Source organism: Rhamphochromis longiceps, linkage group LG17 (assembly GCF_057381845.1).
Source record: "Rhamphochromis longiceps isolate RC_006_pf linkage group LG17, R_longiceps_female_GT1.1, whole genome shotgun sequence".
Lineage (NCBI taxonomy): Eukaryota > Metazoa > Chordata > Actinopteri > Cichliformes > Cichlidae > Rhamphochromis > Rhamphochromis longiceps.
This window is the reverse complement of record NC_140573.1, coordinates 29,246,831-29,265,166: the sequence shown is the minus strand read 5'-3', so window position 1 is coordinate 29,265,166 and position 18,336 is coordinate 29,246,831. Positions and strand designations below refer to the sequence as shown.

Genomic DNA, 18,336 nt, shown 5'->3' with positions numbered 1-18,336 from the left:
CCACACACTGGATGAACTTTAGCCCACCAGCAGAAAGTGAAAGCAGTTGTTTGTGTGGAATGGCACGTTTAGGTCTGTCTTCGATCATAAGTAAGTAAACCGGCGTTTAACAAAGTTATCTAATTACATTTTAATCAACAATGCAGAGAGAGGTGATTTTCTTCTTTTTTGTTTTCACAGGTGGTTTTTCTGAGTTGACGGTAAGAGTGCTGTATCAGTCTAAGCAGTGGGGGAAAAGGGGATAAAAAGGTTTTGACCACAATATGTTTATTTATTGTTATTCTAGATTAATGAAGGAGCAAAGGTCTATTGGCAGGAAACTGTAGGTCTGTATGACACATTTACATGCATACATTCATTTACATAGGATTGCCTTTTAGTCCTTTGACTTAAGGACCATTGATTTTTCTATCTCATCTGACTGTGCCAACAGCAGCTACTTAAAAAGAACAATATGGCCTAAAATAACAACTAACCATAAAAAATAAATACACTACACACGAAGCCATAGCCTTTGTGCAGATTTGCTCAAAAACACATATTAATAAGTGGAGTGTGTACGATAACATGATCTTTGCTTGTGTTTCACAGTCAACAGGAAGAATTATGAGTGGCAGCTGTCAGTTGGCCATCAGTGGCTGAAAATTGAAAATGACCATGTGATAGAGGCACACTACTGCCAACCAGGAGCCAAGGGAATCAGTATCAATACACGCCATGGGTCAGTGTGTTGTGAGCATATCTGATAGTATCAGCAACTTTACAAAACTGAAAGTGAGCATGTCATTGGTCAGAAAAGGACCTTTAAGTATTTATATGGAACTTTTTACTGGGGGGTGGAACAACCTTCATAACAGTGTTATAGAGTTCAGTAAAGCCATAAAATCAACAGATCAGCTGATCTCAGTGACAGCCCACATTACTGGAACATACCACTTCCTCGTCCATGTATCTAGTATGCAAGCTGCATTGGACCCGCCCACCTTAGCTCCTCCGTTTGAGGGTTTCCCCTTTGTTATATGATGTAGGGAAAGGGAAAGGTGGGGATGTCACAGAACATCATGTCAAATATAAACTACTCCCACCCATGTTGTTTAGAACATTAACAAGCTTCACACAGACGACTGGATTTTGTGTTGTCTTTCAACAGGAAGGTGCTCATAGATTTTGATAGGTTACAGACGAATGACCCAGGAATGAAGGTGCGGAGACTAAACTTCTTTCCTCAGGGGCAGATGGAGGACATAGGCTGGTACTTCAGAGATGGTCAAGTGTGGCGTGAATATGGATCCCAGGTGAGAAAAAAAATTCTAAATAAACTCACATTGAGTTTTACATGAAGGTTTGATCCCTTGAGTGTTCCATGTCATCCTCCTCTTCAGGGTTTAAGCATGTTGTCGCCATCAGTCAGCAGCAGAGAAGTTGAACGACAGTTCACCCTGAACCCTCAGGGAACCTTTGCATTTTCAGGCTACGTGATCGATTTCTCAAGTATGTGCCATTTACAGTGATGTGTTCTTGCTTGTACTTTTATACAGTGATATTTTTTTTTTTTTTATTTATTTGGTTCATTTTGTAGACATGACCGAGTTCCACACCTTTACAGGCTCTTATAAGAAGGTGTGCAGGCGTCCAAAATTTGCATCCAACACTGGAGTGTAAGACTTTTTTTTTTCCTGCAGTCAGACTGCAAAGTCTGCAGCTAGCTGAGTGAAAATAAAGACTTTAATCCACCGAGATGTCAGTAAGGAAAGCAAAACCTCTGTATGATTGTGTATGATATTCATTTCTTCTGAACTGCAGACTTGGCTCCACTTCAGCTCTGCTCACAGCTGCCGCCTCCCAGACCTACAGGTGGGAATTAACAGGAGATTTCCCAAATCGGACAGAACACCAAGCACGTGTGAGTAGGTCGTCCAAACATTTCATGTTGTTTTAGCAGAAATGTGATGCACTTAGAGTGGACTTGAAAGATAATTAGCTGTAATTGCTTGGGTTCCCACAGACCTGGCGTGTCCACCACGTCCAGGGGCCAATCATGGCCCTAGGTCAGATTTTATATGTATTTATAGCCCTCCACTGCAAACGGAATGAATAAAGTGTAATTCCTCTTTCCATCTCATGGGCGTGAGTTTTTTTTTATACACTCACGCAATACACACAAAAATTAGTCAGATTTAAAATTAACCTGAGATGACGATCTTCAGCAGCTTCACTGAAGTTTCAGGTGTTCCAAACAGCTTGATCTTATTTTTTATTTCACCCTCCACATGTGACAGAAAAGTAGAAAGGTGAGAAGGATTGTTGGCCCCTGGGTGATTTTCCATTAATAAATATGGAAATCTTGGGGAAAAAAGTTTGGACACCATTCTTTCTAATAGTGTGTAACTCCTTCAGTTATTGTGACTGTAAAGATTTCTATAATTACACTATTGTTCAACAGGCTAATAGATGAAATCAGTAAACACTTTCCTGATATGTTTATGGTCTCAGTAGGTTCAAGTCCTACTTATTTCTCATAAATTATGGTCCTGTTTAGAGAAGAACAGATTTATCTTTGTTTGTCTTAAAACTTTTAATCCTTGCCCCACTGAATTTGCACTAAATGTACAAAGTGCATTTCTCTCTTTGTGTTTCTTTCTATATGTGGTGTGTGCAGATATGTTTATTTGACAGCAGTGGTATTGAGAGACAGCACCAGTTGAACCAACGGGGCACACTACACTTCAAGATGAACAGATCCTCATACACGCTGGGCTTCTCAGGTAATACACTCACTTCAGAACTGTTAAACCAAACAATAAGGCTTTTGTTGAAGCACATTATATGACCACTAGTATATCACAGGTATGTCTAAGTCGATAACAATACTGGGACAAGAAGGTCAGTTAGGTCTCCTTTTTATTCAGCAGAACACCAGGAAAGGAGAGATATTTAACTTAGTCACCACATATCTCTTATTTCTTGAGTTGTCCCCTTACACACGGATTAATAATTTGACTAGTTATTCTTTCTTGATAAGACACCTGCGTAAAAGCTGAATTTTTGTGAAGGTGTATATGCTTTGAATGTTTATAGTTTAAATCTACAGTCCTGGCTAATACACCTTTTGTATTTTATAACAGTAACTCAGAGAAACCTGAGCACGGGCACAACCAGAGCGGTGAGACTTAATCAGTGACTGAGGGGATTTGTAGGTCAGGGGTCAACTTAATGTTGATCCTACCAGTTGTGTCACTGCCCACCTCAGGTTGCCTCTCCTGTCAGAAGCTGCCTCCTCCCTTCCTGCCCTCTTCACCTCAACAGGCTGATCGACATTTATTTATTCCTCCGCTGAAGTCATTTTGTTTTCATTGCAAGTTTGAATTTTTATCAAGCTACACTAACATGCAGAGATGCAGTAAATTAAGCCATGTACGAGTTTTTTTACATGGCCGGGTTGAGCACTTGTGATAGTGGCTAATGTAGCCTATTCTATATTAAATAAGTGGAATCCTTTACAGATAAATCTTTGGAGAAAACTACTTACAAATCTTTTAACTTAAAATCAGTTATTTTTTATCAGTTCACCACAAAATACAAGTAAATTCCATGTTTTAGTAAATCTTCAAATATTCACAATTTGTGTAATTATTGGACTTTTTAGATGTTTTCACTTTTTTTTTTTTTTTTTTTGAACCCTAGTTAATTTGCTTATTTCGTGTAATCCTGATTGTCTACAAGCTGTGCCATGTAAATCTTTTTAAGAATTTATTAAAACTTCCTTTGGATTGTGCTTCTCCTTCATTTCTTAAATTTACACTCAAAAATCCAGACAAGATTAGATTGTGCACTTTCCTTTATATGTACAGATTTCCACCCTCAGAGACCAGCACCTTGACACATGAAACAAAGCCCACACTACACATATAGGACAACAGTCATATATAAATGATCTTGTAGAAGAATAAGCTTTCAGTTGTTCCTTTAGGGTTCTGCTAGGATATGTGAAACACTCCAAAAACTACATCCATTTAGCAATGAAATAATATGTGCCACATGTTGACTCAAGGTTGAAAAACATCCATTTGCAGACACATTTTTAGTCTGGTATGTGAAAAGCAGAGGAATTAACAGAACCCAGGGATTAAGTTAAATGAGTAACACTGCCATTTGTGGCATTTTTATACAAAACCAAAAGGGTTTTGTGATAAAAGATAAAACATTTTAAACAATCATCATCATCATCATGGAAAAAAAAAAAAAAAAAAAAAAAAAACAACCTGTATGACCAATGTACACCTAAAAACCCTAAAATTCTGTGATTCTTGAAAAATGTAGCTTTAGAATGAGCACACATTAATATCTAATTCTTTAGAAAATTTCACAGACCTATGTTATAAGAGGTCAAAACAAAGTTTTAGTTAAGGAGAGAGATGTTCGAGCCAATCGATATGCACCCTTAACAACCGACAGTGATTATTGCACACAACTCAGCTAAGGCCTCTTAAACATTACCACAACAACAACAACAAAAAAAAAAAGAAAAAAAAAAAAAAAGAAAAAAAAGGCAAGGCCCTCTCAGAGCAACCCACTTTTAAATAAACTATTTATCTACACTTCATAATATGCCACCAGTACAGGTCTACTGATAGCTGAAAAGTGCTACAATCAAAATATATTGTGATAATCTTTATTTCATAAACTGATCAACATAAATGGTAGCGCAGAAGTCCCTTAAAGATCTCATCAGTAAAAACGTGTTAATATATTTTTTCATTGGTCACTAGAATCATGAGGAATCATAAGAAAAGATGTTAATTAAACTTCAGATCTTTTGTGGTCAAGGAGAGTAACATGCAACAAAGCAAGTGGTTAGAGAAGCAAGTGCCAGACAGCTGATAAAGATGGAAAACATTAATACTTGAGTAACAGATGAGTGCCGTCTAGATTTAAATATGTACCCACGTAAGGCACAATAGCTAAAGCAGTGCATATGCTCTTTTATGTAGTGCCTTTTTAAAAAGGACACTGCTTCAATGGTTACTCCACACATCCGACACAGGTTAGTCACCCATACTGCAGTTACAGAAACTGGTCTTGTTACAAAAGGTGGTGCCTGGGCGGTCAAAACTGTTTACTTTAATGTAGCAGCAGAGAAACAGACTACAGAGGAGCTACTTGGTTTTCTTAGCCTGAACTGCAACGGTGGGGCTGTCAATTCGACACCCTCTCTCAGACTTCCTCCACAGAGGAGCCTCTTGGATGCAGATCAGAGACTGCATGCTTCTCAGAGCCAAAATTCAAGCTACTGCCAGTCTACATTTAGATTACATTTTGTTGTTTGTGGCATCTGTTTCCGAGCCAGCTCTCTGATCATTTTAGACTTGCAGCAATTCTAAAAAACAGTCTGGAAAAGCAGTATAGTTCGCATGGATGTAATCAGCCCACTGACAAGCCATTATGTGTTGTAATCAGTCCCATAAATATAGTCAGCATGCACCCATCTCCACCTACTACCATCATAATTGGCAATAAGCAGAAAAGGCCTCAATTATGCAGGAGCTCTCTAGCGACTGTGTAAAGAAGTGCATTCCATCTTTTCCTAACCAAGTAGTTTTTTTAACTTAATATAATCAGCACAAGGACGCCAAGAAGCAGCAAGTTCAAGTAAAAAGTAAGTGAAAGTAAAAATCAAGCCTAGAAGAAATGAGAAGAAGAAGATTATACCCCCACTTTCCTGCCTGCCTCTTTATGCACTATTTTCCTTTTGAGCAGCCCTGTTCTACTGAGCCCACTAGCAGTGAGGTGACTACCTACCATTAACAGTCATAGGAATAATAACAACTGATAACGGCAAATTAACGGGGTGATTACAATCCAAACAGGATTAAAGGTACAGAAGCCTGAAAATGACCAGATGAGAGACACAGTAACCACTTTTTAAAAATATTTTTCCGCCAATTGTGTTGACTCAGACGTCACATGTTCAAGAAGTGAATTGCAGTCCATCCACGCCATCATTCATGTTATAAACACAAACCCTTCCTGAATAATCTGAGTTGGAATTCAAGTCAACCCATCAAGAATGTTAAGTACAAAAACAGTAGGAAACCCCCAGCATAGAAGAAGAAACTTCACCTCGATAGTCTGTCCTTCTAGTCAAGTAAAAATGGAATTCAGGTTAGTTTACCAACAGAGAGAGTCAGAACTTAAGCCAGGTCAGATTAAAAATGCCAACAGTAAGAGCCTTGAAAGGACTTTCAATCTTCACATTCAGTCGGCCTTTCTGTGAGAATTCAAGGCTCTTCTGTCCACAGTCATTAAAAGAATATACTTAACCTGGAGTCTCTCTTTAATTCTTGTTTAGCCAAATAAGTCTTTCAGATCATTGTTGACAGATGCACTATGTTTTATCCCACTTGGGTTCATGCTAGGGGCAGCAGCAGGTTGAGCAAAGTTCTGAGGGCTGAAAAAAGGGTTTGCTTGCATCCCAAACCCACCGGGCACCCCTCCCATACCAACTGGCACACCCTGCATCTGAGTCTGAGGGTTCTGGGGTGAATTAAACTGACCAAGCCAAGGGCTGCTGGTTCCAGATGGAGCTTTGGGACCGATCTGGTTAAGAGTGACTTTGGGCTTGTTGGATGTAAAAAGATTGTCCAATGCTGACATGTCAGGAGGTTTATTTGTTTGTCCAGTTGTTCCTTGATTCTGTGTGAGGGATCCAAAGTTTGGGGTGCTGGTGGTGGTGGCCATTCCACCGTAGAGGCTGGGACCTGTGGGTCGCATGCCCATCCCCATGCCTCCTGCCTGGAAGCCCATAGCTGGGTTAAAACCATTTGAGACCGAGGTTCCCATGGAGCCGACCATTGGACCAGAGGAGGGGAATGTAGACATGGTGGATCCTTGCACTGGGGCTGGTCGTGCTGTGTTTGCCATGGACATAGATGTCATGTTGCTGAGAAGGCTGCTGGTCAGATCCTTAGTCTGTAACATAACAAGTAGTATGATTAGTGTTTGAGCACGAGTGTGTGTTTGTGTACGCAGATATTGTCAGGATTTACCTGTGAGTTGGAGCCAGCGGTGGCTGCTTTGATCGTCTGTGGCGCTAACGGCTGCTGGTTCCTCAGTTTGGCTGCCTGTTCCTGCTCTTTAGCCAATCGCTGCTTCTCTTCTAGCGTGAGAGACACCTAGAGGTGTGCAAAGGAAGAAAGGAAATAAGCAAACCAGGCTGCATGCTAAATGAACAAAGAAGAAAGCGGGTGGAAATTAATCAAAAGAATTAACTGCATACTCTGCTAGGCTGTGAGACTGGTGCTGCAGATCCATTTTCCTTCCCATTAACCCCTGTGCCACCAAAGATGTCATCAATCTGAAAGCAAAAAGAAGAGATTTTAAGAGAGGCTAACATTTACAGTCACGTTGTCAGAGCCGATGACTGTCATGAAATCAAGCAATCACCTGGTTGCCAGAATTAGGTGGGCTCTTGCTCTCCTCTGCTTGGTTGAGTGGATTTGATATGTTCATGCTCCTGTTAAATGACATTTGTAAGTGCTTACTTAGTCATAACATTACCAACAGTACTGTCTGTTAATTGCTCTCTATTAAAGATTAGAGGTACTTTAAACATTCTAGGACATTTGTAGTTTAAAAAAAATAAAATAAAAAATAAAAATCACAATTAATATTCACAGTCATTTAATCAAAGATAATTAGGAGTTTTACTGTTCGTGGTGAACTAAATTAAGAAAGACACCTCTGCTGCTCCTGCATGATGTGTAACTGCTCCAGCTTGGTCTTGTGCTCTGTCTCCATGCGGCTCAGCATGTCACGGATAACCATCATGAAAGAGTTAAACTGGAAGAAAGCATATCAATTACCCTATGTGTTATATTAATATTTATATAAAGTTTTCTGTTGTTTTTAGAAAGTTACAGTTAAATAACACAAATATTATATCAGTTTGACTGTGCAGTACTTGATTGAGATTGAGGTTGTTGTCTATACTGAGGGAGACGAGGTGGGGCAAACTCTTGGTAGCAAGATGCTCTTTGGGGATGCCCAGCTTCTTGTGGTTGAATGTACACTTATAGATCCCTAAAGTAAAGAGGAATCACGTCAAATAAAGAATTCTTAAGAAAAACAAAATGTGAAATGATATGGTAATATGTGTAACTTCCTCTGAGGAGGGGAGACGCTACGGTTTGTTTACCTAAGATGCCCATGAGTACTGCTGGTTCTCTAGAGGGGATCTGTTGCAGGAAGGGCAGGATCTCATCAATGACAAACCACTTGTCTAGATATTCTAAAATCTTCCCCAGGCACACGAGAGAGTTCACTCGCACCTACACATCGAGACAAGACACACGGTGACACAGCAAATTACAGAATTAAACAGGAAACACATTAATGCATTTCAGTCAGTAGCTAACAACACTGAAAACAAGAATGTGGCATTTTTAAAAAAAAAATATATATATATATATATAATTTTATTGAGGTAAACAGCTCGAGAGCAGAATGAGCGATGTAGACTCACAGCAAGTGAGGATGTCTGTAGGCAGGCTGATTTGATCCGAGGGATGAGAGAGTTCTTCATAGATGGGTAATCAATCAGGTTTGCAAAGGTTGGGATGATGTTGAGGGACAGCTCCTGCTCAGCGAGAGATAATGTTATTAAATGTGACATTTTGATAATGAGTTGAAATGCATTCTTACTGTGCTTGCAACACTAAAAGGAGAACTAAGAGTACAGGCAAAAATGAATGTCTCAAACTGACAAAGCACAATTCTAAAAATAAACACCAATGAAGTAAAAATTAGCAACTACTCTTATAAGCTGTGTCCCAATTCCTAGGCCGCATCCTTCGAAGGACCCAGCCTATGCGATCTACATGGGCCGAGTCCTTCGAAGACCGAGAACGCTGGAAGTGCGAGGCTGTGAAATGGGACGGTCTAGCCTTCAGATTTGCGTCACCAGCTGTCTCGGTAGAGTTCAATAAACTCAGCTGTCAGCTCCCTGCTTCCTAAAATATAACAGGACACTGGAGTAAATTCTCTACCATTTTCACACTTCTGTGAGGTCTTAGGAGGTTCACCAGTTTTCTGTTTGACATTTATTAGGCTGTGTGAAAACTATAACTTTAATCTCAGCCAAACCGATTTACTCAGGAACAAATAAAACACTGAAGAAAGCCAAACAATAACATTTTTAAATTAACACCTACATTCACCCCTGAAAATATGTTGAAAGTTTATTTTGTGACCCAGAAAGAGTAAAATTAAAGCACAGTAGCTGCCGCCATTGTTGGAAATAGGTTGGGCCACGAAGGATACACTAACCCATCCTTCAAATCCGGTGAAATGAAAGACGCATTTGTTGGGCGCATTGGGAGCAGCCTTCAAATTGGGACAGCCATTGTCACCAGGCTGTGACGTAATAAGCCTTCAAATGCGGCCTCCGAAGGATGCGGTCTAGGAATAGGGACACAGCTATAGTGTTTCTAATTTAGACAAAAGATATCTAAAGCAAAAAAAAGAACCAGACATACCAAGAATATCTTAGAATGTTTATAAAACTGCATCTATGTTTTTTCACAAATTATGTGCACAGTAGCTCCTTGAATCATAATCTATTTCACCATTCCTGTTTCCCCTCTGTACCTGGATCTGTACTGAAGGGGCTTCCAGAGCTCTGTAGACCATGGGCAGCACACTATTCTTTATATCATCTGGTGGCGTTTTAGTCAGCAGTAGGTCCATCTTTTGCAGGAATATCAGCAGAATCTGCACAACACAGAGACTCAGTTAAGAAAACAAGAGTGAGGAAATACTAGCCTATGTTCAACAGGTGAGTACAGTGGAAGACGGAAGTAAGAGACTCATTCCAGTGGTTTTAGTACAGCTTTTAGTATCACTAACAACATAACACATACACTAAGCTGATGCGACGAGAGAATATTCACAGCAGAAAAACCACTCACCATATTGCTAGCCTGAAGAGGCATGGGAAGAAAAATACAGAGAAGTCTTGATAATGCGACAGAACAAGACATAAAGCACCATGCGTTTTAGGCAGGCTAAATACAACTGTTCAATCACATATCAAATATTAATTACACACGTGTCTCAAAGTGGGAAAAAAATATATCATGCAAACAGAGTTTTTAAAACAGATATACTTCCATACCTGAGGATCCATCCTAAGGCGATGTGTATATTTCAAAAGTGACGTTTCTTAAAGCACCAGTTGTTGCAAATGTGCACAAGTTTAAATTAGTGTCTGTGTCAGGTTACATTTCTGTATACCTGAATAGGCTCTTGCTGCTTGAAAACAGGCGTGAGGTCAGGCAGGATGAGGCGAACATATTCGTCCTTGGTGCACTCTTCAGCAATCAGCAGCACGTTGGGAAGCACAAAGGGAACCATGTCCGGATTGACGAACTCAGAGGTCAAAGCTGGCAAGATGCGATATACAACCACTCTCTAAAGAGAAGACACAACAGAATAGGTAAAAGATGAAATGACATGACTAATATGAGTCATAAGATCGAGTGTAACACAGTAATACTGCTAACTCAGGAGTAAACCAACGTGTTTATACAAATCCTGAAAATGAAGGTGAAATCTCCAGTATTCACACTGCAAACAAGTCTTTGGGGGGACTTGTTTGCAGCATTTACCTTTGGTAGCTTGGGTAGGACTTTGGGGAGTCCTTTGTAGAACTGGGACTTCTGTAGGTTGTCCCTCTGGAAGAGGGAATCAAAGTACTGCAGAGTGACTGCACCAACATCATCAAAAAATGGGATCTGAAAAACACACACAAAAAAATATTTTTCCTCAAAGGGAGGCCTATGAACGATGGAATGATATTCTTATGCAAGCAATGAATATGCAGACCTTAGTCATCTGGTCGGCATCAGGCCGGACATTAGGTGTGACACTGAGCAGCATTTTGACATGCTCCCGCACCTCCTCTGGGATCTTGCTCAGCACCGCTGGACTCATGCTGCTCAACTACAATTGAAAGACAAGAATAAACCCCATAACAGTAACATATACCCAAGTTATTTGTATTACAGCTGTAATGTATTCCATAGTTTATCAATACATTAAGTCCACATTAGTTTAGAGGATCTTTTCTTGGAGTTTAGACTGTTACTGTCATGGTTCTCTTGCGCCTGAACTATGAGTTGGTAAATGACTCAGATCTCAACAGATGACAGTAGCTGAGCATAAAAACTAAACAAACCAGGCAAGCTGGAGTTTACATCTATACTGCCCATACTAATATTTGTGATGAAGACTTTGAAGGAATAGCTGGAAACCAAATAAGTGTATTTGTTCCCTTTATTATGGTCCACTTTTATTCTCAAGGCAACATTGTTATCTTGGCACAGCCGCACATCATTTTTTGTTTACTTCAAACATCTGCTCTCTAATGACTGGTGACAATCAAATCCCGTTTCACAGGGAAATCAGCTCAAGTGGAGGGCATCAAGGAACAAAGGCAAAAATAAGAGGAGGATGGAGAAAGATGGATGCACATGCACAAATGCACCAAAAAAAACAAAAAAAAACAACAACAATGCCTACAACAAGCATTTTTGAAAATCAAAGCCAAAGACTGTGCAAAGGTTTTGGTTTTTTTGAGCAGCAGTCATTAAAAAAAAAGAAACCAACAAAAAAAACAAAAAAAAAAAAAAAAACCCACAACATGTCTACAATACAGCTTCACTTACCTGGTCCAGCTGCCTGCTGAAACTCTTAAAAATGTCATGCTTGTTGACTTGGAAAACAGGCTTCCCCTCATTGAAGACAGCATGCATGACCATGCCCAGAGAATACATGTCAGAGGCAGCGTCACAGCTAACTGACAGTATGTACTCAGGAGCCAGGTACTCTGGGTTGGGTAGGCAGAGTGGAGGAAGGTTGGGCTGCCACTCTTTACATGTGTACTTGGGCTACAGGAAATTAAAGTAAGACGTCAAAAAGTTGCAAGATGTTATTCTGGTAGAGCTTCGTCACGGCAATAAGCCAAGCAGGCTGAAAACATACCTCAGCATCTGACGGGTTGTTAGAGGAGATGCTGAAGTCAAAACCCATGATCTTCCACGCACCACTCTTGTTGAGGATAATGTTCTCTGGACACAGATTGCCATGGACCATTTTCACCCCGCTGTGGAGAAAGGACAAACCCTCCGAGATCTGAAGAGAGAGAAAACTGAAGTTATTGGGAAATCTGAACAAGATAAATTAATTTGCCTCAAACAACCAAGATACACCAGTATTATCAGTTTAACTGGGTCAACATACATTTTAACACACTGTAAATGAGTTCTGGGTCATAAAGTTTAAACACAATTCTGCACTGCTGCAGTAAAAGTTGTGTAACAACCAACTGATGCTAAACACTGCAGGCATTTCTTTTAAGGTCTTTCAGCTTCAATCCCCTGCTTTATATAACAGATGAGAAATGCTCTGAGGAAAAAAAATAGAAGAATTAGGACCAATGTGGGTGACAGAGACAATAACGGAGGTGGAGGTGAATGTAAAATGTTCCCTGGTATTACAACCTGTCATAAAACATAATTCTAAAAGGTGACAGGCAAGGCTTGGCATCAAGCAGGTTCAACTGGCTTTGAGAAGAAAGAGCATAGAAAATGTTTTGGATCTCCAAGCATAGTACTAAGAAAAAAAATAGAAGAAAAAAAGAGAAGAGGAAGTGTGCACTAAATAAACACCAGTATTTCTTGCTCTGTAACCTGTAAAGAAAGACTGAGAAGCTGATTATTGCAACTACATTAATAACCAGTACTGTTGTGTAAATAAATGCTTAATTAAAAGCTTTAAAAGTCTAGTTTGCCATGTGCTTTGCTCAGTCTCAAATTAATATAGTGACTAGGGATGGATACCGGTGCCATTATGTCAGATATCTGGATCTGACAAAAGTACCGGTTTGGCACCGGTATCGAATGAAACCTAAACAATACCCATCCCTAATAGTGACAGTAAATTGATCCCTTTACTGTTTAAAAGTCGTAAGCTACCCTTCATTTCTTTATGTTTTAATGGGAAAATGGGAAGCAGATGTAGACATTTATTGATCTATTGTTCTGATTTATTGTTCTGTACTCTGTTAAGATGACCTTCCACTGCTTCAATAAAGTTTAGGTCTAGCCTCTGGGGAAGCTAATCTATGACTGATAGTGTTTATTGTGGGTTTTTTCTATCCAGGTATGCTTTTTTTTCAAGTCATGGCCAACCAGATGCTTTCCAGAAGGTGTTACCTGGTGGATAAAAATCTGATGGTAATGCTCTGGGTTTATATTTCCATCAGTTCTGACAAGATCCCCAACACCACTGCCTGAAATGCAGCCCAAAACCATGACAGAGCCTCTACCGTGTTTTACATACATCTGTACATCTGTAAACACTCATTGTTATACCTCTCTCCTGACCTCCTCCATACATATTAACAATGACTTACAAACATTTAAAGTTTGAAATCTACACTACACCAGACGCTAACAATTTTCAGTTGTGTAATTTGGCATTCTTCAGCCTTTTCTCCGTTTTTCTTCCTTAAGAATGATTTCTTGACAGCTTCACTTGGATGATCTGATATCGTCGTGTTGGTGTTGTTCCCAGATCATCATGAAAATGTTGTTCCAGGATCAACATCGCAAGTGACCAATCACATTGTTGTGACGTTATTCTTTTGCGCGCCAAGCCATTTGTGCATTTATGAAATTCCAATGTTGCAAGGACAATATCAATTCTGCTTACCGTTTCTTAAAGGGTTACGGTTAGGGTTAGGGTGCGTTGATTGGCGGACAGAGGCGGTTTCTCGCAGCTTAAGTAGTTTTTGGTTTTACGGCGGTTTTTCCTGAAGTCGCAAAAGAATAACGTCACAACAATGTGATTGGCCACTTGCAATGTTGATCCTGGAACAACATTTAGTATGATGATCTGGGAACAACACCAACACGACGATATCAGATCGTGCGCTTCACTTCCACTGACACCATTTCTGATGAGGCTTCAGTGAACAGCAGATGGGTCAAGTGAAGGGACACATGAGTCTCTCAGGTCCTGTGTCAGGTCTTTCGGTTTATTTATTTTTTTCTCATTTCTTAAGGATATAGCTTTCAGATACTGACAATCTACTGTACATAGTTTTTTGTTAGGAATGCTACTTCTTTTGTCCTCCACTTTCTCCTACTGGAGTGAACTGAAAATAAATGTAAAAGCAGCTCTGACTGACCTTTTTTTTTTTTTTTTTTTTTTTTTTTTTTAAATTATTCATCAAGAAACACGCAGCCATACAAAAAGAAATCTATTCTGCCTACATGCTCACCTGTAGCAAGCCATACTTGGTCTCCACATCATAGAGCTTGTACTCCTTGATGTCGCTGGGCACAGGGCTGGGCAGGTTGTCCCATTGGCCAAGCACGTTGGACAGGCTGGCAAACACCGGCTCTGTACAGAATGCCAAGCAGTCTCTGAGGGCCAAATAAATAAATGTCATCAGTTCAATTCAAAGCAATAACAGACAGAGAATAAACAAAACAGAAAGAGTAAAAACAGACGGAAGAGAATTATGAATTTAGAGCTGTCATGGATGAAAAGAAAGAAAGCACAAGGCCTTAACCTTTACTTGCCATGATCCATTTTCATCTCAAATGTCAAGATATCCTCTGAGCAGTGACTCATTCAGTTTCATCCATGACATACATACGTGTGTGTGTGTGTGTGTGTGTGTGTGTGTGTGTGTGTGTGTGTGTGTTAATCACCGTGATTCTTCCAAGGGATGCTGAACAGTCAGGAGTCGAGGGTGACGCAGTCTGGTTAGCTGTTGCACTCCTCTTTTCAGTGAATCGATGATTTGGTCCTTCTCAAATTTCTGATACTTGTCAATCATTTTCTTGTCAAAAACAAAAACCGCTACTTCCTGGAGGGTAAAAGGCATTCAACAACATGGTGACAGTGCAGTTTTCAGTCTCAAATTAATTCCTTTTCCCCTTTCAGCAAAAGTCGGGTAAATCATTTATGAACTTGGATCAAATCTAAACTTGTGTCAAGAGGTGGTCTGGTCAGACACACACACACACACACACACACACACACACACACACCTACCTGTTTGGTGGACTTCTTGGTGCCATTATAGATCCTCCAGCTCAAGCCGGGACCTCCACTTGCAATGTGTCGCCCCACCTCAAACTCCCGTGTCACAGGGTTGCCCATAACAGCACTAGTGACATCGGCTGTCACCTTAGTGACAGTGCTTTTCAATTTGTTCAGCATGGACTCCATGTTCAGGCTCGACCTGGCAGCTGAGATAAAACATTGATGATGATCATTAAGGAATGATCAGAGGTTAAAGACATAAGCTAGAGTCAGTCAGATGAGGAAATTCTTTGCAGTTTTTGCAACCAGGCACTATGTTACATGCACAGTTACAGTATACTCCACTGTTATTCTTAATATAGCAGTTCCCCAAATTGCAAGTTGGCCATGCAAACTGTAAATTCAGTTTGTATATCACGCATTAGACCTTATTCTGATGATAGAATTTTTCAATAAAGATGTGGAATATGGTGGTAATATTAGATTCAGTACATTCAGCATGTACTGTCTGTGCTGTACACAAACCAACAATAGTTTGGCAGACTATAGTACAGATGCATGCCCAAAAAAAAAAAGCCCACAACTCTGGTCAGTAGGAGAAAAAAAAACAACTTCTTTTCAATGATATAAAAGCCTTGTATATCAACAGGTCTTTGGATTTCTGCAGATACTGAAGAAGCACCTTTTAGAAAAAAAAGACAGTGGTTAAAGAAATTAAATAGGAAGGCTGTGTTTACACAAAACCCCCAATAATGAGATTGATTAAATCAGTTCCTTTTGCAAAAGATTATCAGTAAACTGCAGCCACATATCAATAATTTAATTAAAATATGAAGCTGTTTCAAATGCGTTTCCTTTTCCTGTTTCAGAATAGGCCTTTATGGTGACCCTACTAAGAAGCCTCTAAAAACGCGAGTGTGCATTCCCAAACCCGTTCCCTGGCTTTCACCCCATTCTCCTGTTTAGCAAAAACTTCTACTATATTAAGATGAAATCGGTGGAAGGCTTCACAAAAAGGTTATTTGCTCATTTTGTCAGCTTCATGGGACTTGAAACACAAATATTCTGTGTAGGTAGTTGGTGAAAGAGACATCTGTGTGCTTCTGGCAAAGCAAAAGCCTTCAACAAACCATTAGACATGCACTAATGCACCTGCTTGAAAATTTGCACATCAAAGTCCCCACCAGCATCCTCCCTGTGCTGGCTGAGGAGAATAAGCATAGTAACAATCCGCGCTGTCCCCAGAAATATAAAATGACTCAGAGCAAACTGAGCCACACCACATTAATGCTCTCTTTCAAAATAGTCTAGAGTAAGAGCAAGTTAGGCAACAGAAACCTAGACAAAAGAGCATGACCGATGATTGTGAAGCAAGTTTTTTTTGTTTGTTACGTTTATTTTTTTAAAATGCAAACACTTCCTTCAGTGTTCTTAATCTTTCTTGAGCAGCCTTCTAGACCTTTGATGTTTGAACCGAATAAGCTCCCAGCAAATCCATACATTGCCACGTAAGCTGCAGTTTTAATAATTAATTCTTTACAGAACCCTACATTTAAAGTGTTATGGATGGGTTTGAAATGTTCAAAATACAGTGATTCTTAATAAAACGTTTTATAAATGCTTTCAAACTTAAATTCAATTTTGACTTTGCTGTGGTTTGCTGGAGGAGCAGCATCGGAGCTGCTGACACCAACAAACTGAATAAAACAACTAGGAAAACCAGGGTCTGTGACTGACTGCAAACTGGATGTTTTTGAAGCTGTGGTGGAGAGATGGTCACTGAACAATTTTTTATCCATCCACCGATAATCCAGACCAGCCTGTTCACTTCTTGGACAGGCAGCTGCCAGACAATATTATAATTTCCTCATCATTTCAACTACTGTAACAGCAGAATTTTCCTATTAAGGGATAAATAAAGTATTTCTCATCTCATTATATGTAGCATCACATAGCATCACCTACTTTTGAAGCTGTTAGCGTTCTAGAATTTGTCCCTCAGTTTAAGAATCGAAACCCTAAAGCCCTGATGCTTCATTTGAAAATGTGGCAGTGCTCTGAAAAATGCTGCAAAACATCGAAAGCACTAAAGGCAATCAGATTTGAAGATTTCATAGAACAGACAGCATCATAGCCTATTTTACCACGCCACTGCTTCTGCCTGGAAAGAGTGGAAAGGCCAAAAAACAATGGCAAAAATATCAGTACGCATGAATAGAAACCCATGACCCTGTTTTTCTTTGCAACAAGCGTCCTGACTGTCTGCTGACGAGTAACTAAATTGAAACGCGTGATTTACTTGACTGTAATCTATATTAATACCAGTTGCTAACCTAATAAAGTCGTTAGCACCTTAGCAGCTGGTCCCCAGAGAGCCTGTTAGTATCATGGTGGAATTGTTTATGAAAACTGGACGTATCTAATAACAAGTAAGTAACGTCGGCAGGAATTAATAAGTTCTTCATATTCGACACGATCAAGCCACATGTTAGCATGGGTTTCAAAGTGTTATGGGTCACTCGGCGTGTCTGTCCGATCTCATTGTGAAATACCTTGATGTTAGCCAAGTTAACCATCTTGTTTAGCACACAGCCAATGCAAACGAGTACTGAAAGCACGGCTGGCAGTCAACAGATATCTTTCCAATTCTTCTATTAACCCTTTGCCTACCTATGTCGCAGACATCATCGTTGCAATATGTTGCCTTTTTCCCCACATGAACACAGCAGTCACCTGCCCAAGCTAACTAGCCAACAATGCGCAAGTAGACTGACGTTCCAGTCAAACAGCGATTATTTCTATATAAAACTTTCACTCCGAATGCCTCCAGCTACTTACCTTAATATTAAAAAAGGGTCTCCGCTTTACTTCCTATTGTAAGTGGGCTCTCAGCCGTACCGCTGTCAGTAATGGCTGTGAAACACAGCCCCCATGTCTTCCAGTAGCATACGAAATGAGTTAGCTTGGTACGCTAGTGAACGAAGAGCTCTACTTCCGGGTTTGTTAACGGAGTCAGGTGCGTCAACGTCATCAGGTACTCTTTTTCTTTTATGTTTTTTTTAAATAACCACTTCGAGGTCGGTTTTATTATAACTAAGTTAAAACGTAACTTTTATACACGGTCATTATTTCACACTTTGTCAATTTATTCAAACAATATGTTTATAATAAATTATTAGAAAAATATAAACCTATGAATACAAATATGAATTTTAAGGATTA

General features: G+C 39.8%; 2 protein-coding genes across 3 annotated transcripts; one reads left to right on the top strand and one right to left on the bottom strand.

The window, feature by feature from the left end:
* The first annotated feature begins 59 nt into the window (after nucleotides 1-59).
* Nucleotides 60-2,938, top strand: LOC146649917 (protein mono-ADP-ribosyltransferase PARP12-like). The gene is made up of 8 exons (XM_085386122.1): nucleotides 60-90; nucleotides 592-721; nucleotides 1,151-1,295; nucleotides 1,383-1,491; nucleotides 1,580-1,658; nucleotides 1,804-1,903; nucleotides 2,660-2,774; nucleotides 2,856-2,938. Exons 1-8 carry the CDS (start codon nucleotides 60-62, stop codon nucleotides 2,936-2,938), a joined length of 792 nt encoding a protein of 263 aa, XP_085242248.1.
* Nucleotides 2,939-4,159: 1,221 nt separating this feature from the next.
* On the bottom strand, nucleotides 4,160-18,081 carry scyl2 (SCY1 like pseudokinase 2). Of its 2 annotated transcripts, XM_085386821.1 has the most exons (19): nucleotides 17,953-18,081; nucleotides 15,124-15,320; nucleotides 14,778-14,935; nucleotides 14,342-14,486; nucleotides 12,040-12,189; nucleotides 11,724-11,945; nucleotides 10,882-10,998; nucleotides 10,665-10,790; nucleotides 10,291-10,467; nucleotides 9,966-9,977; nucleotides 9,646-9,768; nucleotides 8,522-8,635; nucleotides 8,195-8,327; nucleotides 7,961-8,079; nucleotides 7,739-7,839; nucleotides 7,444-7,513; nucleotides 7,277-7,354; nucleotides 7,047-7,172; nucleotides 4,160-6,969 (listed from the first exon to the last, which is right to left on the bottom strand). In XM_085386821.1, the coding sequence occupies exons 2-19, from the start codon at nucleotides 15,298-15,300 to the stop codon at nucleotides 6,346-6,348; spliced, it is 2,772 nt and encodes a 923-aa protein (XP_085242947.1). In that variant the 5' UTR covers nucleotides 15,301-15,320; nucleotides 17,953-18,081; the 3' UTR covers nucleotides 4,160-6,345. The 2 variants fall into 2 exon arrangements, with proteins under 2 accessions (XP_085242947.1, XP_085242948.1); XM_085386822.1 differs by lacking the exon at nucleotides 9,966-9,977.
* Between the last annotated feature and the right edge of the window lie 255 nt (nucleotides 18,082-18,336).

Bases quoted from the DNA above. Each gene is read 5' to 3' on its own strand.
- LOC146649917 (XM_085386122.1), top strand. From the start codon at position 60: ATGGCACGTTTAGGTCTGTCTTCGATCATAA. The intron at 722-1,150 runs GTCAGTGTGTTG...GTCTTTCAACAG, and splicing joins AGTATCAATACACGCCATGG to GAAGGTGCTCATAGATTTTG. The intron at 2,775-2,855 runs TCACTTCAGAAC...ACAGGTATGTCT, and splicing joins GGGCTTCTCAGGTAATACAC to AAGTCGATAACAATACTGGG.
- scyl2 (XM_085386821.1), bottom strand. From the start codon at position 15,300: ATGGAGTCCATGCTGAACAAATTGAAAAGCACTGTCACTAAGGTGACA. The intron at 10,791-10,881 runs GTCTGCATATTC...TGTGTTTTTCAG, and splicing joins ATGCCGACCAGATGACTAAG to ATCCCATTTTTTGATGATGT. The intron at 8,328-8,521 runs GTGAGTCTACAT...CTCGATGTGTAG, and splicing joins TACAGACATCCTCACTTGCT to GTGCGAGTGAACTCTCTCGT.